The 23998-nt window shown below is 44.9% G+C and overlaps 4 protein-coding genes across 4 annotated transcripts; 1 reads left to right on the top strand and 3 right to left on the bottom strand.

The window, feature by feature from the left end:
• Positions 1–425: 425 nt before the first annotated feature.
• Positions 426–6037, bottom strand: aven (apoptosis, caspase activation inhibitor). The gene is made up of 3 exons (XM_024000465.3): positions 5708–6037; positions 2303–2477; positions 426–951 (listed from the first exon to the last, which is right to left on the bottom strand). Exons 1-3 carry the CDS (start codon positions 5960–5962, stop codon positions 947–949), a joined length of 435 nt encoding a protein of 144 aa, XP_023856233.1. The 5' UTR covers positions 5963–6037; the 3' UTR covers positions 426–946.
• A 253-nt stretch (positions 6038–6290) lies between these two features.
• LOC111973406 (muscarinic acetylcholine receptor M5-like) lies at positions 6291–8331 on the top strand. The gene has a single exon (XM_024000761.2). It carries the CDS (start codon positions 6374–6376, stop codon positions 8009–8011), a length of 1638 nt encoding a protein of 545 aa, XP_023856529.1. The 5' UTR covers positions 6291–6373; the 3' UTR covers positions 8012–8331.
• A 3189-nt stretch (positions 8332–11520) lies between these two features.
• On the bottom strand, positions 11521–14293 carry LOC111973152 (endoplasmic reticulum membrane protein complex subunit 7). Its single transcript, XM_024000405.2, is given in 6 exon segments — positions 11521–11759; positions 11762–11944; positions 12450–12527; positions 12921–13059; positions 13212–13331; positions 13912–14293. Coding segments are annotated over 6 exon segments (897 nt in total). The 5' UTR covers positions 14148–14293; the 3' UTR covers positions 11521–11618.
• Positions 14294–15637: 1344 nt separating this feature from the next.
• Positions 15638–22738, bottom strand: katnbl1 (katanin p80 subunit B-like 1). The gene is made up of 10 exons (XM_024000498.2): positions 22603–22738; positions 21283–21411; positions 21009–21046; positions 20502–20793; positions 20012–20127; positions 19849–19899; positions 19678–19767; positions 19484–19588; positions 16309–16402; positions 15638–16103 (listed from the first exon to the last, which is right to left on the bottom strand). The coding sequence occupies exons 2-10, from the start codon at positions 21400–21402 to the stop codon at positions 16071–16073; spliced, it is 939 nt and encodes a 312-aa protein (XP_023856266.1). The 5' UTR covers positions 21403–21411; positions 22603–22738; the 3' UTR covers positions 15638–16070.
• Positions 22739–23998: the final 1260 nt, after the last annotated feature.

Consider the following 23998-nt stretch of genomic DNA (forward strand, 5'->3'; position numbering starts at 1 on the left):
CTCTTTACCTAGACTAATCTGGTAGTGAACTGGTCCTCTCTCTTTACCTAGACTAATCTGGTAGTGACTGGTCCTCTCTCTCTCCTTTACCTAGACTAATCTGGTAGTGGATCTGGTCCTCTCTCCTTTACCTAGACTAATCTGGTAGTGAACTGGTCCTCTCTCCTCTCTTTACCTAGACTAATCTGGTAGTGAAACTGGTCCTCTCTCTCTTTACCTAGACTAAATCTGGTAGTGGACTGGCCCTCCTCTCTCCTTTACCTAGACTAATCTGGTAGTGAACTGGTCCTCTCTCTCTCTCCTTTACCTAGACTAATCTGGTGGTGACTGGCCCTCTCTCTCTCCTTTACCTAGACTAATCTGGTAGTGGACTGGTCCTCTTCTCTCCTTTACCTAGACTAATCTGGTAGTAACTGGTCCTCTCTCTCTCCTTTACCTAGACTAATCTGGTAGTGGACTGGTCCTCTCTCTCTCCTTTACCTAGACTAATCTGGTAGTGAACTGGTCTCTCTCTCTCCTTTACCTAGACTAATCTGGTAGTGAACTGGTCCTCTCTCCTTTACCTAGACAAATCTGGTAGTGAACTGGTCCTCTCTCCTTTACCTAGACTAATCTGGTTATGGACTGGTCCTCTCTCCTTTACCTAGACTAATCTGGTAGTGAACTGGTCCTCTCTCTCTCCTTTACCTAGACAAATCTGGTAGTGGACTGGTCCTGCTCTCTCTCCTTACCTAGACTAATCTGGTAGTGGACTGGTCCTCTCTCCTTTACCTAGACTAATCTGGTAGTGAACTGGTCCTCTCTCTCTCCTTTACATAGACTAATCGTGCAGTGTGGGCAAAACATGTAGCGAGGGGCCAGCACTCACACACATCACCCCCAGGTACATCAGAGAGGAGAGCGGGGCCACCAGGCCAACATCACCACAGTAACCCTCTGACATCTGTTACACTGAGAGGGAGAAAGAGGGAGGGCAGGAAGAGAAGGGGAGAGCGGCAGAGGGAGAGAAAGGGGAGAGTGAAAGAGGGAGAGAAGGGGAGAGCAGCAGAGGGAGGGCAGGGAGAGAGGGGGAAGGGAGGAGCAGCAGAGGGAGGGCAGGGAGAGAGGGGTGGAGAAAGGCAGAAAGAGAAGAGAGAGAGAGTAAAATCTCTGATCGAAAATGTTAAAGGCCGTCCTTCTGGTCCGCAGAGAAATGTCCTGCAATTCTACACATTTTGCCATGGGCGGAGACACATTTGTACTGTTTTCAAGCTAGTTTCCTGCTATTCTACAGATTTATTCATAGGGATGAGATTTTTGTTTGTTTTAAAGCAAATTTCCTGCAATTCTACACATGGTYACTCCTCAGAAACAGATGACACAAATAAACCTCATTGATATCAATCATCCTGCGGAGAGGATACACGGATTAAAGGGTGTATTAGGGTTTTGTCTGAGTGAAAAGTGCAAATGATGTCGCTTTAAAAGAGGCACTAAGTTATTTTCCTTTAGTCCTTTTTTTTTTTTTTGGACCTTTATTTAACCAGGCAAGTCAGTTAAGAACAAATTCTTATTTTCAATGACGGCCTAGGAACAGTGGGTTAACTGCCTGTTCAGGGGCAGAACGACAGATTTGTACCTTGTCAGCTCGGGGATTTGAACTTGCAACCTTTCGGTTACTAGTCCAACGCTCTAACCACTAGGCTACCCTGCCGCCCCAAAATAAATATGAATATGAATAAATCTTGAATATGCCAACAGATTATATATACACACACTTTTTCAACCCAAAATAAAAAGATACATATTTAATGTTATGCGCCTGCCTTGTGCTACTTCTGCTATCTCAGGGAGTTGAATTAGGCTAGAATATCTAGGCTAGAATATCTAGGCTAGAATATCTAGGCTATGCTGTGTCAGTAAAAGACTGCTTCTCTAGATATTCACAGTATTTAGAATTGGAGAGCAATGGCCAATGTTAAGTAGTATGCCTGCCTCTCATTCTCCAAGCATGAGTGAATCTAGTACCGTCACTGAGGAATATGATATTCCTCTGTCTGCCTTCCCAACACAATGTCTAGCTAAGTGTCTGCCACGTTTATTCTGTTCTGCGTGCGCCACGTAAAGACAGACAGAGACACGTCTTCTGAAACTGTCACATGTTGTAAGACTAACCTAACTGACAGGCAGAATGACGTCGCTGTTCATCAAAGACCAGCAACACAAGCAAGAATATTCTGGATGACTGTCAGACAGGACAGAGCTGAACATGTCGTCAGAACCACACTGGCCATTTCCAAGGAAACCGTCATGTATTCCTTACCTGCTGATTCGAGGAGGACGTGGTAGTCCGTCCCTCTCTGTGTGGGCGTGTCATCACTAGGCTCCTCCTTCTCTGACTCCTTGTAACGATCCCAGTTAGACTCCAATTTCCTCTTGGTGAAAACCTCCATCCCCTCATCCTCATCCTCATCCATCCTGTTCCCTTCATCCTGGCCCTGCAGTATCAACAGAAGAGTCAGTAGGACAGAGAAAGACATCAAGAGGGACACAACATGTGTAAATGAATGATAAAAAGCCATTGACACAGGTGCACATCTATAGTACTTGAGTCCTCTCAAGTTTACAGTTGAAGGTCATCTCCAACTTTTTCCATGTGTGAAAATGATGTTGAATGAGGACATTGACGTTGAGGCGGACACACATACACACCACRTCATTATAGCAGAGTTATACTAGGAATGTGTTGATCCCAAAATAAATAAAAACATGTTTACATCCCTGCCGAGGTGAGAAGTGGCACTCAGTCACTGGACATTTGGCATGCGAGGCATTGTGCATAGCAACACCAACAACATTGACCACAACACCAGGCAAACTGCCTGCTTTCCAGGATATCTACAGCACCCGGTGTCACAGGAAGGCCAAGATCATCAAGGACCTCAGCCTCCAGAGCCAAGGCCTGTTCACCCCTCTACCATCTAGATTCTAGAAGGTTGAGACAGTACAGGTGCCTCAAAGCTGAGACGGAGAGACTGAAAAACAGCTTCTATCTCCAGGCCATYAGAATGTTAAACARTCACCACTAGCCTCAGTGACTGTTCTAGCCGGCTACCACCTGGCACTCTACCCTGCACCTTAGAGACTGGTGCCCCCTGGTCAGTATGGCCCAAGCAAGTCTCTTCTTCTTTACTGGTGACACGGTCAGTGATTTATTTAGAATTCAAGGCACACTTAACCRGCATAGCTATCACAGCATTCTGCAGCAATACGCCATCCCATCTGGTTTGCACTTAGTGCAGACTTCCTGTGATAGGAGTCAAAAGGAGTTGACTCTTGCTCGACTCCGAAAACACATTGAAACGAATGCGCGCACACACATACACACCACGTCATTATAGCAGAGTTCTACTAGGAAGACTACATGTGCGTTCTAGAGGACTGACATGAGCATGATGCTGCCCATTTTCCAATAAAAGGCCYATTTTGTTTGAATATAGAAGGTGATGTGAAGGAACTAGAATATTTCAGTGATATTTGTGCTGTGTGCAGTCTTGACGGATCCCATGGGATGACGCGGCGCACTCTCTGCTGATGAAAAGTCTCTCAATGGTCAATCCGACGTCTGCAGTAGCTGTACAGCATAAACTACGATATGGCCTCTGCAGGAGTCAGGGCATTTACACTTCTCGCTGAGCAGATCTGTTGTGAAGGAAGTTGTCAAGGATGTGAGTTTGTGTTTATACTGGACCTCCTGCCCTCGCCTACCGTCAACCAATCATGTCAACGTGGAGCTATACGGAGCCCTCCGCACTGTTCCAACATTTGGGCGGCGCTTGGCAATGTGGTACACAGCTCAATCTGTCCTCTGCATGCCTCCGGAGGCTCCGCGATTGCGTCACACCATCCGTATGGCACCTCCGACCACATTTTCAGATCAAGCATAAATTGTCTTTAAGCCTATTCTTTGCCATGTTATAGCCCTATTCAGACAGGTATTACTAGAGATGTTGGTTTTGTAATTATTATCCAAGCATGTGCGTTATTCCAGAGGACCATTCACACAGGATTAGTTTTTCCAAACTGCCCCMGTGTAATTATACATTTATTTCAAATTGAATTGACTTATGACAGAAGCCTGGATATTTGTATTGTAGGCGTGAAGATATGTCAACGTCATGTCTAGACGATAACAGGGTACACTGATAACTTGTGCTTGACTGCCAAATGTATAGGTCTCCCCCGTAACATTTAAATTGATGAAGCGTGATCCTAATCATTATTTTAGCGATCCATCCATGGTAGACGTCCTTCCTGATAACAACGCCCCGCATCCTGCTGATTTGAGCTGCTGAACTGTATTTACACTTGACTGTGTTTACAGATGAGAAAGTCAACTTTGCCATTTTCAAAAAGTTTAGCAGGGATGCTGCWTTGTGATCTATTGCCTAGGACAGGGCTCTCCTACCCTGTTCCTGGAGAGCTAGTGAAAACCTACAGGAAGCTAGCTCTCCAGGAACAAGGTAGAAATGAAAACCTACAGGATGGTAGCTCTCCAGGAACAGGGTTGGAGTGAAAACCTACAGGAAGCTAGCTCTCCAGGAACAGGGTTGGAGTGAAAACCAACAGGAAGCTAGCTCTCCGGGACAGGGTAAGAGTGAAAACCTACAGGAAGCTAGCTCTCCAGGAACAGGGTTGGAATGAAAACCTACAGGAAGCTAGCTCTCCAGGAACAGGGTTGGAATGAAAACCTACAGGAAGCTAGCTCTCCAGGAAAGGGTAGGGGTGAAAACCTACAGGAAGCTAGCTCTCCAGGAACAGGGTTGGAATGAAAACCTACAGGATGGTAGCTCTCCAGGAACAGGGTTGGAGTGAAAACCTACAGGAAGCTATCTCTCCAGGACAGGGTTGGAGTGAAAACCTACAGGAAGCTTGCTCTCCAGGAACAGGGTAGGAGTGAAAACCTACAGGAAGCTAGCTCTCCAGGAACAGGGTTGGAATGAAAACCTACAGGAACCTAGCTCTCCAGGAACAGGGTAGGAGTGAAAACCTCAAGAAGCTAGCTCTCAGGAACAGGGTTGGAATGAAAACCTACAGGAAGCTAGCTCTCCAGGAACAGGGTTGGATGAAAACCTACAGGAAGCTAGCTCTCCAGGAACAGGGTTGGAATGAAAACTCTAGTCAGGAAGCTAGCTCTCCAGGAACAGGGTAGGAGTGCAATTGACAGTGCTGGCTGCAGGAATGTCCACCAAGGCTGTTGCCAGATAATTGAATGTTCATTTCTCTACAATAAGCCATCGCCAACGGCATTTTCGAAAATTTGGCAAAACGTCCAACCGGTCTCACAACCGCGTGTATGACGTTGTGTGGCCGAGCGATTTGCTGATGTCAACATTGTGAACAGAGTGCCCCATGGTGGTATTTGGGGTTATAGAAATTGTTGCGTTTTGTAGTTCCTCCGTTGCAAAAATACTGAATCTCTTGACACCCAGAAATGGGAGTCGACAGGCARGGAGGAATCGATTATTTTGGGGTCGACTCCCCACCACTACATCCAATGATGCGTCTCGCATGAACTTGAAAAACGTTTCGATAGCTAGCACATTTTTGTTAAACGACTTTCCGGAGATGTTTAACATGTCGGCTAACTAAGTTAGCTAATAAACTGATTATCGTTATTACAACAACAGCTATTTGAACATGTACAGAACTTTAATCAGCTCCTCACCCTTCCAAATGGGGTAGGTTGACAGCCGCGGCCACGGCCTCGATAATGATCCCTTTTTCCCCTTCCAGTTCCATATCGTCCTCTTCCCCGGGCCCTGTGTTCACCACCCGAGGTCCCGCTGTCACTTTCCCCGCCAGCTCCCCCTCCACCCCTCGCTCCAACTCCCCCTCCACCCCTCGCTCCAACTCCAACTCCACCTCCACCTCCACCTCTCTTCCAGCTAGTTTGACGGCCCCTGTTCGGTTTTCCCTCCATCGGTATCAAATGAACGTTGTACTGTTTAGAGTGTAACGCTAATACAAAGCGATTGGTGTTACATGTAACATCGTCCCCCGAAAAAAGGCAACGTTCGACAGGCTGCGTCATTGGTTCCGACTGACAATAATTAATAATTGTATGACTCCAAAATGTAATGACTCCAAGATATGAAAACATGAACGACAAATKAATGTTTAAATACTTACACCAAACAGAAAACATGACAAATTATAAAGCATAAACTGATTTTGAAAGATACACTGACATATACAGTAGATAGTGTGTCTTATCCTTGTATTTTCTTTTCTTTCAGGGGAGCCCACAGTAAATCATAATGGAGCCACAGAGAGACAATTCCATACCCATCTCCTCACTGTAACATAGCGAGACAGACACTAAACCAACAAAATGGACATTGAGGACCTCCAGATCCAAAACTCAACATTTGATGGCAACACATCAGACATTCAGCCTGTCCCACACAACCTATGGGAGGTCATCACCATAGCGACCATATCGGCCATCGTCAGCCTTATAACAGTCGTAGGCAATGTTCTGGTGATGCTGTCGTTCAAGGTCAACAGTCAACTAAAGACAGTCAACAACTACTACCTTCTCAGCTTAGCCTTCGCTGACCTCATAATAGGAGCCCTGTCCATGAACTTATACACCTCATACATCCTAATGGGCTATTGGTCCTTAGGGAACCTAGCCTGTGACCTCTGGTTAGCCCTGGATTATGTGGCCAGCAACGCCTCCGTTATGAACTTGTTAGTCATCAGTTTCGACAGATACTTCTCCATCACAAGGCCGCTGACCTATAGAGCCAAGAGGACGCCGAAGAGAGCGGCTATTATGATTGGCTTAGCGTGGTTTGTGTCGTTTGTCCTCTGGGCACCGCCTATCCTGTGCTGGCAGTATTTTGCAGGAGAGAGGACGGTCCCGGCAGACCAGTGCCAGATCCAGTTCTTCTCCGAGCCGGTGATCACGTTCGGCACGGCCATCGCAGCGTTCTACATCCCTGTCTCCATCATGACCCTCCTTTACAGTAGGATCTACAAGGAGACAGAGAAACGCACGAAGGACCTGGCTGAGCTGCAGGGCCTCACCACATCTGGTCACCCAGAGACTGCTAATAAACCACAGAAAACAGTTCTGTTACAGTCCTGTTTTGGCTCCAGTAACGACAGGAGTGACAGGAGGAACCAGGCCTCGTGGTCCTCGTCCAACCAGAGCAACGTCACCAAGACCACGACCCGGTCGGACGAGCTGGCCTGGGCCCATGCTGACCAGATCACCTCCTTTAACAGCTACACCTCGTCCGAGGAGGAGGAGACTCACCATCCTGTTTCCGCGGCAACCTCTCAGGGGACATTCAAAGGTCAAGTTCAAAGTCAGACAGAGAAAGGACAGACGGCCGCCGATTATGGTGATAACGAAGAAGGCAAGTATTTCCAGACCGCCACTCCACCACTGAAAAAACCCAGCAAGAAGGGAATCTCCTACAAGTTCAAATTGGTCTCGAAGGATACCAGCAGCCCTCCTCAGAATGACAAAATCACCAACAACACAGACCTCAAACCAGCTCCTCCATGTCCCTCTGAGTCTGACCAGACAGGAGGTCAGAACCACCACCAGAACTCCTCTCCATCATCCTCCACCACCACCACCCCCCCCAAGCCCATGGACCCCTCCCTGAAGAGCCAGATCACCAAGAGGAAGAGGATGGTCCTCATCAAGGAGAAGAAGGCTGCCCAGACCCTCAGTGCCATCCTCCTGGCCTTCATCCTAACATGGACGCCGTACAACATCATGGTGCTCATCTCCACCTTCTGTTCTGACTGTATCCCTGTGTCTCTCTGGCACCTGGGCTACTGGCTCTGCTATGTCAACAGCACCATCAACCCCATGTGTTATGCGTTGTGTAATAAGACTTTTCAGAAGACCTTTAAGATGCTGTTGATGTGTCAGTGGAGGAAGAAGAGAGGGGAGGATAAGCTGTACTGGTGCGGACAGAACCCGGCCATCAACAGCAAGATGACATGATGTAGTGTGGAATAGAGAATATATACTTATTTGGACATTCAGCAGCAGCAGACCCTTTTATCTAAAATTACTTTTTGTACAGCAGATATGTTTAGCAAATGTGGCCCATATGGTATTAAACCCACAACAACAAAAAACGAAATGTGCACTCGGGGCAGAACTGAGTTTGGGAAAACGTGATGTACATATTGAATATACCACACATTGCTGCTACCACACATTCCTGCTACTGTACGGATAGCAATAGAAGTGTGATAGCTCAAAACACAGTAACTAGTGGTCATAGATCCATCTGTGAGGATGAGTAACGCTGTATACTGTTCCACTATCATGTCCCTCTTCATGTCAAATGTTTCCTATATAAGCTAATGTGCCTTTGTTCGTCCGGAGGTCTGGCTGGATGAGAGCTATATTGTGATATGACCTTTTTGAATGGATCGGTGTTGACCTTGCTCCTGTATTGTGAATGGGTCGGTGTTGACCATGCTCCTGTATTGTGAAAGGACGGTGTTGACCTGCTCCTGTATTGTGAATGGATCGGTGTTGACCTTGCTCCTGTATATTGTGATTGGATCGGTGTTGACCTTGCTCCTGTTTGTGAATGGATCGGTGTTGACCTTGCTCCTCGTATTGTGAAAAGGATCGGTGTTGACCTTGCTCCTGTATTGTGAATAGATCGGTGTTGACCTTGCTCCTGTATCGTGTGAAAGGATCGGTGTTGACCTTGCTCCTGTATTGTGAAATGGATCGGTGTTGGACCTTGCTCCTGTATTGTGAAAGGATCGGTGTTGACCTTGCTCCTGTATTTGAATGGATCGGTGTTGACCTTGCGCCTGTATTGTGAAGGATCGGGCGTTGACCTTGCTCCTGTATTGTGTGATAGTATGCTGCTTGTGTACCTTTGATCTGATCAGTGAAATAATCCCAATTGAAAAGTATCATTCGAGATCCTCTGAATGCTCTTTTGTTAACACAACCTTTATGTATAACTGCTTGGGGGATGGGCACCAGACCACCCACCTAGGGGACAGTGATCCGAGGTGACTAGGGACACCCACCTAGGGGACAGTGATCCGAGGTGACAGGGACACCCACCTAGGGACAGTGATCGGGTGACTAGGGACCACCACCTAGGGGACAGTGATCGAGGTGACTAGGGACACACCTAGGGACAGTGATCCAGGTGACTAGGGACACCCACCTAGGGGACAGTGATCCGAGGGACCAGGACACCCACTAGGGGACAGTGATCCGAGCGTGACCAGGGACACCCACCTAGGGACAGTGATCCGAGGTGACTAGGGACACCCACCTAGGGGACAGTGATCCGAGGTAGACTAGGGACAACCACCTAGGGGACAGTGATCCGAGGTGACCAGGGACACCCACCTAGGGGACAGTGATCCGAGGTGACATAGGGCACCCCACCTAGGGGACAGTACCCGAGGTAACTAGGGACACCCACCTAGGGGACAGTGATCCGAGGTGACCAGGGACACCCACCTAGGGGACAGTGATCGAGGTGACCAGGACACCCCTAGGGGAACAGTGATCCGAGGTAATAGGGACACCCACCTAGGGGACAAGTGATCCGAGGTGACAGGGACACCCACCTAGGGGACAGTGATCCGAGGTGACAGGGACACCCACCTAGGGGACAGTGATCCGAGGTGACCAGGACACCCACCTAGGGGACAGTGATCCGAGGTGACCAGGGACACCCACCTAGGGACAGTGATCCGAGGTGACTAGGACACCCACCTAGGGGACAGTGATCCGAGGTGACCAGGACACCCACCTAGGGGACAGTGATCCGAGGTGACCAGGGACCCCCACCTAGGGGACAGTGATCCGAGGGCACCAGACACCACACTAGGGACAGTGATCCGAGGTGACTAGGAACACCCACCGAGGGGACAGTGATCCGAGGTGACGTAGGGACACCCACCTAGGGACAGTGATCTAAGGGACTCATATGGCTCATGGGTCTCTGGGCTACAGTCGCTAACCCATCACGACTGTTCGGTTTCTGGATAACATCAAATGATCTCTCCTGTGAATGACATGATTAATTTCAAACACTGCCTATGTGCCAGGAGTGTTACAGAGAACAAAGAGACAACCACCTAGGGACAGCAATCTCACACTGACTAGGGACACCCACCTAGAGGACGCAATCTGACAGTGACTAGGGAACCCACCTAGGGGACAGCAATCTGACAGTGACTAGGGACACCCACCTAGAGGACAGCCATCTGAGTGACTCATGTGAGGTGAGCCTATCTGAGCGTTGGTCTAAAGTACAAAAGTAAGACAGGGAATGAGGGGTCATTTCAGATGACCCCCTACACCAATATTGTGTTGAGGAACAGAGCAGGTGGCTGCCCCTTCRCTAAAGCAGTACACTRCATAGGGAATAGGGTGCCCTTTTGGACACACCGGGATCTCTCCCATGATAGACAGGTCTGTCAATAGTCATTCATCTTAACATGCGGCCTTACAGCAACCCTGCGTGTCATTTATAATGGACAAGGAGTTTTCATTGAGGCCGTTTAAATCACAGAGAACACATTTTAATATCTATTTGAACACTGCTTCAGCTTACCATTTATTTTTTTAAGTCRGCCAAGCCGGGTGAAACCCCAGGGATGAAAAATACAACACACACCAAGGTATGATAACCGAACATTTCACTCAGAAATCTAGCCATTAACAGGTGATCTAGTGTAYGAAATATAGATCATACTCCCTTCTAGCTCACAGACACCAACCCAATGCTTTTATACATGGCCAGAGCAGTGCACACCTGGGGAGAATTGAGACATAAAACTTACATTGTGCCTCGTTAAACCACTTCATGTGGGTTAAGCACTGACTGGACTGGAAGATTCATTTTCATCAATGCTTATTTAAATCAGCGATGTTCCACGTCTCGATAACAACCTCCAGACATTCCAATGAGCGTTCTAGAACATGACTGAGTCAAAGAGAGGGAACACGCCACAGCGACTGTCTACCGTGAGCGGTAGATAAACTGCTGTGTGTGTAAGGTGAACGGTGGTGATTCAACACGTAGTCTTTAGGAAATAAAAAGAAAATGGAGAGCGGATGTTCTACGGTCAGATAGGACAGCCACCCGCTGAACACAGCCAATGTTTCCTCTCCAAGGAACAACTGAGAAGGAGACAGTTTCACCATCTACATTTTATTTTACATTGGTATTTAAATAAGTCTGTTTAATAATTAAAATGCAATCCATTCACAGTCATATTACCTCGGCCCCAACTCAGAAAAAGAAGAACATCTCTGAAAATTTGATATAAGCTCTCATTCAAGTAGTGGAAAAATTAGAATTGACATAAGACTAAGGTAGTACACACACACACACGAGGGTTGTTAGAGACTTATCATCCCATTKACCCAAGGAGACGAGGGTTAAACGATTAGGAGTATAATGAAGGGACCAAGCAGGCATAAAGTCACTCACAGGTACAACGCAAAACATCAAATGAAGAGTAAAATCTTTCTTTTATATCGAGTTGAAGTTACCAGTGCAAAAAAAATCAAATAAACATCCATCTCAAACCTTGTGATAYCCTCAGTCATTTCACTTACAGACTTGTATTTCAGACGAGGGAAAACCCTTGCTCAAAAAACAATTGTACAGACGAATGAAAAAGCTCTTTTTAAAAATCGTATTATAATTTCCATGGCATGACCAGTTACAGTGGTTCCTCAGGCCYGGGGTGGGCCCGGGGTACATGTAATGTTCTGGTACTACCTCCTCTTGACTGCTGGGCGGCCACTAGCCTTGCTGCCACCTACAGCCTTGCTGCTRGAGCTCTTGGAGCCGGAGAACAGCTTGGTCATGAACTCAGACACGTCAGGTAGCTCAGGGTTGGGGTTCAGCATGTTCATCGACTGCTCCATTTCCTGGGAAGAGAGAGGAACAAATAAATACACATGATTAGTATCACACAGGTAAGACGTTCTTCACATTGGTGGTGGATGAGGTAAGTTCCCCCTTACTGTCAAGTGCTAGGCTATATATCGACGTAAGCAATACACCATTTGGGGCTCCCGAGTGGCACAGCGGTCTAAGGCACTGCATCTCAGTGCTAGAAGCGTCACTACAGACCCTGGTTTGATTCCAGGCYKTATCACAACCGGCCGTGATTTGGAGTMCCATTGGGCGGCGCACAATWGGCCCATTGTCGTCCGGGTTTGGCCATCATTGTAAATAAGAATTTGTTCTTAACTGACTTGCCAAAATAAATACAAAATAAACCTCTTGTAAGGGGGAGAGAGGCTAGGAAATGTAACAAAGAATGTATGTAACACGTCCATCAGCTGAAATTCCATATATCATTTCATTACTTGTGACATCAGAGGCTACCTATTTCACTACTACAGCCTAGAGAAGTACCAGGGTATTTACCTTCCTCATCTCAGGGTCGTTGGTATTGACAACCTTAGGTAGCAAGACGATAATCAGCAGAGGAAGGATCATCATGACCTGGGGAATAGAGACATGTATTAATCAGCAGAGGAGACCAGCTTCTATTGTTTTTTCTGATACTCGCGAGGGGGCCTCTTGTGTGTGTATTACTCACTAGTACATAACATCATGCAAATGACATGCAAAAAGGCCCTATTCAAATGTCACCTGTTAGGGTGGCATGGATACTGAAGGAGCGTTGTGACACGTTTGGGTGCATGCATGGGACAGTAAAGCAATTGCAAAACAGTAATACTATAACTACTAGCAGAGTTGGACTCTCAACCAATCACAAAGCTGCACCTTCACTTTACTCAGCATTGGACGACACAGCATGAACCTCCTACAGTACAAGCGCCAAGGAACACAGTAAACGCCGTTCTGTGTGTCAKTCACATCTGCTCATCTCACCATGGGATTCATGAGGAAGTCAGTCCACCCCCAGGTCTCTCTCTTCATGAAGTAGATGTGTGGCCCAGARGACCTCAGCTGGAGCGGGTACGGCTGGCGGATCACCTCAGACGTCTTGATGAAGTTCACCAGGCGGGCCCTGTGAAGTCACCCACAGCTTAGACATCAAGWCGTCTCCTTCCMCRCCATGTACACTAGCTATGAGCCTGGCAAAGAGGCTAGACATCAAGAGCCCTTCTCCCAGACACAGAATAACAGAAACTTTCAAGACCGACACAGCCCTAGCTGTACCTCATTTTCCCCTTAGACGTGATGTCCACACGGACTGCTTCAAATTTGTATCCAGGTGAGATCACTTCCACAACGTAGGATCCCGAAGGAACATCATTAACGACAAAACTTCCATCAGTTCTGCAGAGACAGAGTAAGTCAGGGATTTCAAAGGCATCAATAAACATCATACAGTAGCCAAGTTCAGTTTGATCTAGTATTATAATGAGCTAAATCGGTTCATAACAGGTGTTGGGGCCCTTGGCGAGGATAGGGGAGGATAATATAACAACAAATGGTGTAGAGCCTCTGTCAATGGCCAAGGTACATAAAGTCAAGATGGAGGAATTCAATGGCGAACACTGTATAATACGGCGAACATAGCAAAATTAGGCATTTGAAAGATGGAGGCCGCCATCTTTAYGCATGTCCGAAATTCTGAATAATTAGTTAACCAGCTAACTACGTTACCCAAAATGGAAACGCTGGACACTAAGCAGTCTCAATTAGCTCTCTATCTCAATCATTTGTTTAAACCATAGACTGCGATGATAACACCGATAAGGTTAGCTAGCTGTCAACTAAAAATTTGCCTTACAGCAAACGAGGATAGCCACTAGCGTGAGCACAGGGCCCCGGTTAGCATTAGCCCTAAGTTAGCACAACAATCCTACCGCTGTAACTACGAGCTGTTTTTCRTCGTCCAATGCTAAAGTATTACCTAAAGAAGCCTATATACTCTTCTCCCTCTACCGTGACTCGGGCTGACGAAATCCAGTCTTGAGTTTTCACCCCTGGAACGATTGCCCGACCCTCGATTTTGAAACGATCTCCATTTGGTTGAACAGAGCCACTCGTTGCGATAGGCCCCGATTCCATATCACTGAAACAGCACGCTAAAATAAACATAGCCTGTAGAAAAAGGCATACTTCTGATAGCCTAACATTCAGCCACATGTTTGCTTGCAGTAGTTCAACAACGGTACGTTTCCTATTCGTAAATAACTATAATAGATTCGCTGAAATCATGTATCCGATGAACAGGTAAATGTTTTGCATCCGCTGTCTTGCCTCYGCTTTGGGGACATGCTGACGTCAATTACATTTTCAAAAAACTTTATTGACACTCAAGAAAATACGCACGATCCCTGTGTAAACATACTCCGGTGTGTAAACTGAGATCTGTCGATAGTAAAAACATCTCATGTGTGGAACGAAAGTAAACAAATGATAATGGGCTTTTACGAGCTAGTTTGTTTTTCCTCCATTTCAAAGCCATTGTCCCATTAGCCTATGTAGTTTAATGACAAACGTTACTGCCTTAGACAAAATTAGAAGCCTCAGCGCATTTTCTTCCAGGTACGAACGTTTTGGGCATGGCAGTGACACTGACAGTATAGCAAGATTCAGCGGTGGAAAAAGTACCCAATTGTCATACTTGAGTATGACTCAAGTAAAAGTCACCYAGTAAAATAATACTTGAGTAAAAGTCTAAAAGTATTTGGTTTTAAATATACTTAATTATCAAAAGTAAATGTAATTGCTAAAATATACTTATGTTTCAAAAGTATAAAATAATTTCTAATTCCTTATATTAAGCAAATCAGACAGCACACTTTTCTTGTTTTTTTTAAATTTACGGATAGCAAGGGGCACACTCCCAACACTCAGACATATTTTACAAACAAAGCATTTGTGTTTAGTCAGTCCACCAGATCAGAAGCAGTAGGGATGACCAAGGATTGTCTCTTTAAGTGCGTGTACTAGACCATTTCTGTCCTGCTAAGCATTCAAAATGTAACGAGTACTTTTGGGTGTCAGGGAAAATGTATTGAGTAAAAAGTACATTATTTTCTTTAGGAATGAATGTAGTGAAGTAAATGTAAAGGTTGTCAAAAATATAAAAAGTACAGAAAGCCCAAATAACTACTTAAGTAGTACTTTCAAATATTTTCACTTAAGTACTTCACACCACTGGCAAGATTCAGATGGACATCTTTCCTCATTTAGGTCTTTGCACAAACAGAAGCTAAATGTTATCATAAAACGAGTGCAGTGAGTCTTTCTTTTCCAAGCAATAGCTGTTCTCAGAAAAATATTGCATTTGTTGTCAAATATTGTCTCATATCACCATGGGCATAACAGAAGAATATCAAGTTTAAGTGGCCACTATCTTTTGAGAAAGAAATCATTCAAGACAGATTTTTGCTAATTTATTTTAAAGATTATTAAAATAAATCACTGTATTTACACTTTTACATTCAAACATTCATGAACAAGAAWAAAAACTACAACAGGAAAAGCTCTCATAACTTAAGACTGCAGTAGTTTCAAGTTCTTGATTCGGGACATGAGGGAAGAAATAAGAACTGAAACCAGGAAGGGGAATTCATTAAGTTATATCCATGATTCGTGCAGGTTTGCACAACATGGTGAAGAGTGCTAGTGGTGGTGCAACAGAGCTTGGCACTTCACAGCGCAGCCCAGACACAGTCTCAGTGTGCATCCAAAATGGCGTCCTATTCCGTTCAAAAGTAGTGCACTATAGAGGAAATAGGGTGCCTTTTCGACCCGGTCTCAGGGAGGTCGATTGAAATATTGCCCCTTCGCAAGACACCGATCCACTTCAATGTGAAGCAGTCATTCCAGGTTTTTTCTTCCAGAAAGAAAAAGGTTCCTTCCTCCATTGTAAGTGTCTCTCTAGTTGTGATTGACTGTGGGAGTTGCTCAGTCTGAATCGCTCAGTTCATCAATCCACATAGAATAGAACAGGGTTCCTGTATGTGTGGACCATGGTCTTGTCTTTAGTCTCCAGGTAATGTTCAAACAGCTATATCCGGCAGTAGTGGTCGCTTCCTCAGTGCTACATTGATTGATTGGTCAATGGAGTTGTGATAAGTAAGACTCAATGGCCTGGTGAGAGACAGAATTGAGAGAAGAGACAAGTGAGAGAAGTCAATCTAGACTCAATCGCCTGAAATTAACAAAGGAGGTGAGAAGTTTGACTTTGCAGGTGAAATGTTCAACTAATATATATATATATATATATATATACACACACACACACCTCTGTTCACCTCATTGATCAATAACATTAAGTGTAGCAATGACACCTTACCTTTGCCATCTCTCCTGTAGTTCCTGGAACTAAACTTAACTGGGGTCCCTCCACCCAGAACTCCTTCAGCTGCTGCTTCATGACTTGGAGGTTCCTGCAAACAGACAAACAGTGGGTATTATAAGTGTTCACCCCCTTTTAGGCATCCATCTACACAAAATAGAGCATGTCAGTGTAAAGAGACATTTAATTTTAATTGAATGTAAAAATATATATAACTAAAATATAGTCGTTGCATAAGTATTCACCCCCTTTGTTTAGGTAAGCCTTAATTACTTCAGGAGTAAAATGTGGCTTAACAAGTAACATAAGTTCTATGGACTTAAATGGACTAAAACAATAAGGGTTGACATGATTTTTTAAATGACTACCCCTTCCTCTGTCCCATATACATACATATGGTCCCTCAGTCAAGTATTGAATTTGAAGCACAGATTCAATTACAAAGAACAGGGAGCTTTTTGGAAAGCCTCATAAAGAAGGGCAGGGATTGGTAGATGGTGTATTAAACTAGCCAGACATCAAAAGACAGTAACCTTCTGAACTGAGCTGCAGGACAGGAAGGAAACTGCTCTGGGATGTCACCATGAGGCCATTGGTGATTTTAAAACAGCTACAGAGTTCAATGGCTGTGATGTGAGAAAACTGAAGATGGATAAACAACATTGTAGTAAATCCACAATATTTACYTAAACGACAGAGTGAAAAGAAGAATACAAATATTCCAAAGCATRCTTCCTGTATGCAACARGGCACTAAAGTAATACTGCAAAAATAATACAGCAAAGGAATATACTTTTTGGCCTAAATGCAAAGCCTTATGTTTGGAGCAAATCCAACACACCACTGAGTAACCGCCTCCTTATAAATCAAGCATGGTGGGGGCTGCATCACGCTATGGGTATGCTTGACATCGGCAAAGACCGGGTAGTTTTTTTTTTACCCCCTTTTTCTCCCCAATTTCGTTGTATCCAAATGTTAGTAGTTACCGTCTTGTCTCATCGCTACAACTCCCATACGTGCTCGGGAGAGACGAAGGTCGAGAGCCATGCGTCCTCCGAAACACAACCCAACCACACTGCTTCTTAACACAGTGCGCATCCAACCCGGAAGCCAGCCGCACCAATGTGTCGGAGGAAACACCGTATACCTAGCGACCTGGTCAGCGTGCACTGCGCCCGGCCCGCCACAGGAGTCGCTAGTGCGCGATGAGACAAGGATATCCCTACCGGCCAAACCCTCCCTAACCCRGACGACGCTAGGCCAATTGTGCGTCGCCCCATGGACCTCCCGGTTGCGGCCGGCTGCGACAGAGCCTGGGATCAAACACAGAGTCTCTGGTGGTATAGCTAGCACTGCGATGCAGTGCCTTAGACCACTGCGCCACCCGGGAGGCCCCAGACCGGGGAGTTAAGGATAAAAATAAATGTGAACGTGCTAAGCAAGGGCAAAATCCTAGAGGAAAACCTGCTTCAGTCTGCTTTACACCAGACACTGGGATAGGAATTCACCGTTCAGCAGGACAATAACCTACAACACAAAGCCAAATCTACACTGGTGTTGCTTACCAAGACAGTGAATGTTCCTGAGTTGCCACGTTACAGGTTTGACTAAAATCTGCTTGAAAATCTATGGCAAGACTTGAAAATTGGCTCATCAGTAAGCTAAGGCGCCTGGGACTAAACACCTCCCTCTGCAACTGGATCCTGGAATTGGTAAGGCTAGGCAACAACACATCTGCCACGCTGATCYTCAGCGCAGGGGCCCCTCAGGGGTGCGTGCTTAGCCCCCTCCTGTACTCCCTGTTCACCCACGACCGCATGGCCAAGCACTACTCCAACCATCATTAAGTTTGCTGACGACACAACAGCGGTAKGCCTGATCACYGACAGACAACGAGACAGCCTATAGGGAAGAGGTCAGAGACCTGGCAGTGTGGTGCSAGGATAACAACCTCTCCCTCAACGTGAGCAAAACAAAGGAGCTGATCATGGACTACAGGAAAAGGAGGGCCGAACACGCCCCCATTCACATCTACGTGGCTGTAGTCAAGGGGGTTGAGAGTTTCAATGTTCCTTGGTGTCCACATCACTAACAAACTATCAYGGTCCAAACACATCAAGACAGTCACGAAGAGGGCAAGACCACRCATTTTCCCCCYCAGGAGACTGAAAAGAYTTGGCATGGGTCCCCAGATCCTCAAAAAGTTAAAGCTGCACCATCGAGAGCATCACCGCCTGGTATGGCAACTGCTCRGCATCCGACTGTAAGGCGCTATAGAGGGTAGTGCGTACGACCCAGTACATCACTGGGGCCAAGCTTCCTGCCATCCAGGACCTATATAACAGGCGGTGTCAGAGGAAGGCCCCAAAATGTTTCTAAGACTTTCAGAGACTGTTCTCTCTGCTACCGCACAGCAAGTGGTACTGGAGAGCCAAGTATCGGTCCAAAAGGCTCCTTAACAGCTTCTACCCCCAAGCCATAAGACTGCTGAACAATTAATCAAAATGGCCACCTGGACTATTTACATTGACACCCCCCCACCCCCATTGTTTTTACACTGCTGCTACTCACTGTTTATTATCTATGCAAAGTCACTTTACCCTTACCTACATGTRCACATTTCCTTGACTGACCTGTACACCCACACATTGACTCGGTACCAGTACCCCCTGTATATAGCTTCGTTATTGTTATTTTGGTGTGTTACTTTTTATTTAGTAAATATTTTCTTAACCAATAATGCAGTTCAAGAAATGGTGTTAAGGGCTTGTTTTATTCGGTGACAAATAGACTTTTATTGGAATGCTGACTGTATCTAATCAAGGTATATTAGTGAATTATTTTTCATTCATCTTCGACAGAGTATTTTGTGAAGATCATTTACAAAAATGACAAGTCCATTTTAAAAATCGCACTTTGTAACAATAAAAAGTTAAGAAATGCAAGGGGGTGAATACTTACGATAGGCACTGTATAAGCATAACCAATTACGCTTCTAATGTTAAAAGGTAGAATAACCGATATGAAGATAGCATTACCAGGGCAACCAGTTGGGACAACTTTTCCGCAAAACCAAMAAAGACAACACGAAGCAAGAGGCGAATCTCCTCAGAACAGCAGCTGTACTGCAGCTATTACATTGTAGACAGGAGAGTGACAAACACATAAATACCTGTCCTCTGAGMRGCTGTCCAGCAGGGGTTTGCCGTTTGTGGAGAGTTCTGGCCACCATTTCTTAACGACGGACTGAACCCAGTGTAAAACCACAATCAAGTGTCTGGAGAAGGAACAAACAGAAATACATCAGAATGCAGGTTTCAGCAGGTGGACACAGCAGCAGTTGTTCAGTTCCACAGCTGATCTTACTCTTCATATTCACTGGTGAGGATTGATTTGACTTGTGGCAGGAGGTCTACACAGCAGCCCAGTGATACGCACGGAGTTTCGTCTTGAAGGCTACAGGAGCAAAACAAGAGTGTCACAAGTTGACTCATCACAGCCATACACGATGTTGTTAAAATCAACTGGGACACTCACCTTTTCGTTATAACTGGTAGGCAGTCAAGAAGAACGCCTGTGTCTTCAATTCTATGGAACAAAGACCGTGTTTATTGGACATTAACATGTTGATTAATCATWAAAAAATATATATAAGAAGTCCTTCATACATGAAAATGTATCAAAAGTCAAGTGTTCCTACCTGATCAAGTATGCCACTAGTTCGCTGGCGTTTCTTCGCCATAGTGTCAGAGCTACATTTAATCTGAGATTTCTTCCAAAAAGCACATGTGTCATTGCATCATGGTCCTTCGATAGCTGGYCAGGAAAGAAACCCATAGGGAGGGGCCGATACAGAACATGTCAATAAAATCCACTTCAACGATCCAACGAAAACAATGCAAGTGACACTTTTCTTCCCAATAAACAGGGTCTACAAATCTATCCCTTGAATCTACTCACTGTGCAAGGATTGGAAAGGTATGGGGGAATATGGTGACAATTAAAACCCTCGCAGATCTACACAAGTCTCTAAAGCGTAGGAGCAAGGGTTCGATGGTGGGAATGGACAGTRTGAGGTGAAGTAGTAGTCCGTCCCAATAACTGCTCCCTACAGGTCTGCAAACATCAAAGGATCGGGGGCCTATGGGATGTGGTAGGGAGTGAATCGGGGCCGGCTGGTAGTCTCTCACCTCAGTGAAGTAATCACTGTACTTGTTTCCCGGCCCTGCCATCTTGGAGCCAGCCTCTGCAGCAGAGTTCACAGGGAACATGCAGTTGTCATTGTAGTGTATGGCCTGCACTTTCTCTGGGCAGGTCAGTTCATTCTCCTTGTTGGCCATGTCACAGACAGCCCGACCTGTGGGGGGCACTCTGCGGCGTACGCCTGAGCTCACCACCACACTGTGACGCGACGACAACTTCCTCTTGTTGCACACAGACACTCGTTTGACTTTGATGCGTGCACAACGACTCACTGGAAATCTGGTGGAGGGAGAAGGASGAGTCCAGGTGAAGAAATGTAAGGATGCTGTATTGATACCTACACTGGTTGAGTAAGTAGACCAGACACCGTGGCAGTGTTTGGAAAAATGTTTGGGAAAAGTCTGTCGGATTTTTCCCAGTGACTGAGCAGCTGTGACTGCAGTGCTAAGAAATGCAGCTTGTGCATTGGATCCACTTAGACCTGAAAAACTCACCTGTCTTTATCTATTTCTTCCTTATTTAAAAAATCCACCTAAAACAAAAGGATAGGAGATAAAAACTCCTACAGTTTTCTTTAAAATATTTGACTTAGGTTAGTAGACACTTGTTGGTTCATATTCATAACATAATCACTATAAAATTGCGTTTCTTGTGTGCATTAGATTTAACACTAGTGAAAACGCCTTCTCGTCAATGCTTACATCAATCTAATGTTCGGGATRCAATTGGGTACCAAGTTAATCACTTCCCCCCTTGAGATCCCCTCACCTTCTTCATGTTCTTGTCAGCTGCAGAGTGGTTGCTGATGTGATGGAGAAATCCATGAGGTTTGCCCTGGTTGAGCTGGAGGAATTCTCTGCCTTGCCCATAATGACTTCCAGAGGCCATAGTAAGTCACTATTGGGGGGGGGGGGGACTTAGTCAACAATGTAGTCAACACTGTAAACGGCATGCATTTAGCGTGCACATACACAACATGCCAAATTGTCAAGGCAACCTCCTTAACCCAAAGTTGTCTGAACTGTCRCCTCACTCTCTGAAACAACCTCGTTAAAGATGATGCACAAGAAACGTCTGTCAAGTCGGTTACTAGTACCTGTAGGAGTTCATGACCTGGTCACACACCTCTTTATAAAACAAGCTGTGTTTATGTGATGACAGTCAGTGCTACTACTAGCTCTTATGACTCCACTATGTTTCAACTAATTACAGAGGAACAAGTTGGTCTAAATTCAAATTGCGGATTACACCCTGCTGTTGTTGTGCCTCTAACAGGTTTAGCTAGCTAGCATTGTAAACAAGTGTCTGACAACAATGCGCTAGCTAACTAGCGTTAACAACAACAACGAGGCGTTGGCTATGCTGGCCAGACAATCTACTTAACTATCTGGCTACTACTACTACAAGCAAACTAACAAGCTAACTTAAAAAGCAGCAAACATTGTTTGATCTTAGCTAGCTACCTAACTAGCTAGTTAAGTACACATTTGTTAGTTACTAGTTAACCTTGCCAGCCCACAGTACCCGGCAGTGTGAGCCGTCAACTAGCTAGTTAGTACTTTAGCTAACTAGCTTTCTAGAACAATGAGCTACGAACTCAGTCATATTAGCTAGACTCTAAATTAGTGAAACTAGTCTGTTTGGATAGTTAAATGTCAATATACTAATCTCATCGGACTGTCAATAACGGCWACTTCCGTTAACTAGCGTAAGGACAGTTAAATAGCAGGGAAGCTAATTACARAAGTGCTAATGAGACCCTTTACAGCGTCTATGATGATGGGCCTAACGTTAGCTGGCTTGTCCCGCAAAGCATTTACCTTATTCAGGCTAACAGAGTTACAGAGCTCAAAACTAACAACCAAGTCAGTTTACTTTATACAARTAACTAAGTTGCCTAACTAACGTTATCTGGTTAAGATTTTCACTATCAATAACTTAGCTTGCTATAGCTAAAAAAATAGCTAGCTTAGCAAGTGTGGGTGACTAGGCAGGCAGCTAACGTTAGCTATGTTAATTTTCAACAATAATATGGCTAGAACAAAGTTGATMTAGCACTTAATTCGGTAATGCAGCAATTTTACCAACCGTCACATTTTGCGAAATGTCTTGACTCTCCTCAGAAATGTAGCTAGCTATGTCCACGTAGAAGCAGTAAGAAGACAACTGTAGAGTATAAACTTGCAATAGGTACTTAGCTGCTTTTCAAGTTGAAATCACGCTCAGAACCGTTCAGATGAATACAGCGTCTGTATTACTCTGCAAGGATCGTGGGATTGATATTGCAATGAAAATAGTGACATTTTAGCGACGCCTAGCGGTAAAACGTAGAACTATCACGTCTCATATTTGTCTGTCCTAGCCCGCCATCCAGTGTTAGATATATGGGCATTTGCACATGATGTTACTTCATAAATCAAATCAAATGCTTGCTTACGAGGCCTTAAAGTTAAAGAAAAATAGCAACTCAAGAGGAATAAAATACAGAAGAATGGAGCTATATACAGGGAGTACCAGTACCAGATCAATGTGCAGGGATATTAGGTATTTGAGGTAGATATGTGCTGTACATGAAGGCAGGGTAAAGTGACTAGGCATCAGGATAGATTATATTAAGAGTAAAATAAAGAACAGAGTAGCAGCAGCATATAAGGAGTGTAACAGTTTGTGTGTATGTATGTATGTATGTATGTATGTATGTATGTATGTATGTATGTATGTATGTATGTATGTATGTATGTATGTATGTATGTATGTATGTATGTATGTATGTGTGTGTGTATGTATGTATGTATGTATGTATGTATGTATGTATGTATGTATGTATGTATGTATGTATGTATGTATGTATGTATGCGTGTGCGTGAGTGCGTGTGTTTGTGTTGTGTCGGTATACGGACGGCTTCAGGCATAACGCGACACAAGCGGTCGCTTAGGGCACCTGGCCGCTCGGTCTCAAAATACCGTCGAGAGTTAGAATAGTAGAAAATAATACAGACCCCGAAAAAATGTCGGAACTATTCTTGTGTTTCCTTAATGGCACATAAAACAATATCATGGCCATGAAATAACATATAATTTATCAGGAAAAATTATCCTTATGTATTTGTATATTTTATTTATGTTTTTTGTTTTGTTTAATGCGTTGGTTGTTTTGTGTTAAAGATGAAAAAAAAATGTCAATAAAATATGAATGGTAGAATACACAAGGTGCCAGTTCGACATTTGGTTGTGTATCAGCAGTTYTTCTCTTATGATGTCAGTCACTGACACTCACTCAATTGGCCATGTCAGCAAAAAAGGTTTAGATTGGTAAATTAGKCTAGTCAGTTATATAAACTTGTAGAAATTATGTCCAAATACCGACCTCCAGAGGGCCCCCATACATTGTGTTAGTCATTGCCCCATGGCAAAATGTATAAAAGTGCCGGAAATGAGCTTTAAAACTGCCAATCTTTCTCTCTGCCCCATGGCAAAATTGGTA

This window comes from Salvelinus sp. IW2-2015, linkage group LG14 (assembly GCF_002910315.2).
Source record: "Salvelinus sp. IW2-2015 linkage group LG14, ASM291031v2, whole genome shotgun sequence".
In the NCBI taxonomy this organism is placed as follows: Eukaryota; Metazoa; Chordata; class Actinopteri; order Salmoniformes; family Salmonidae; genus Salvelinus; species Salvelinus sp. IW2-2015.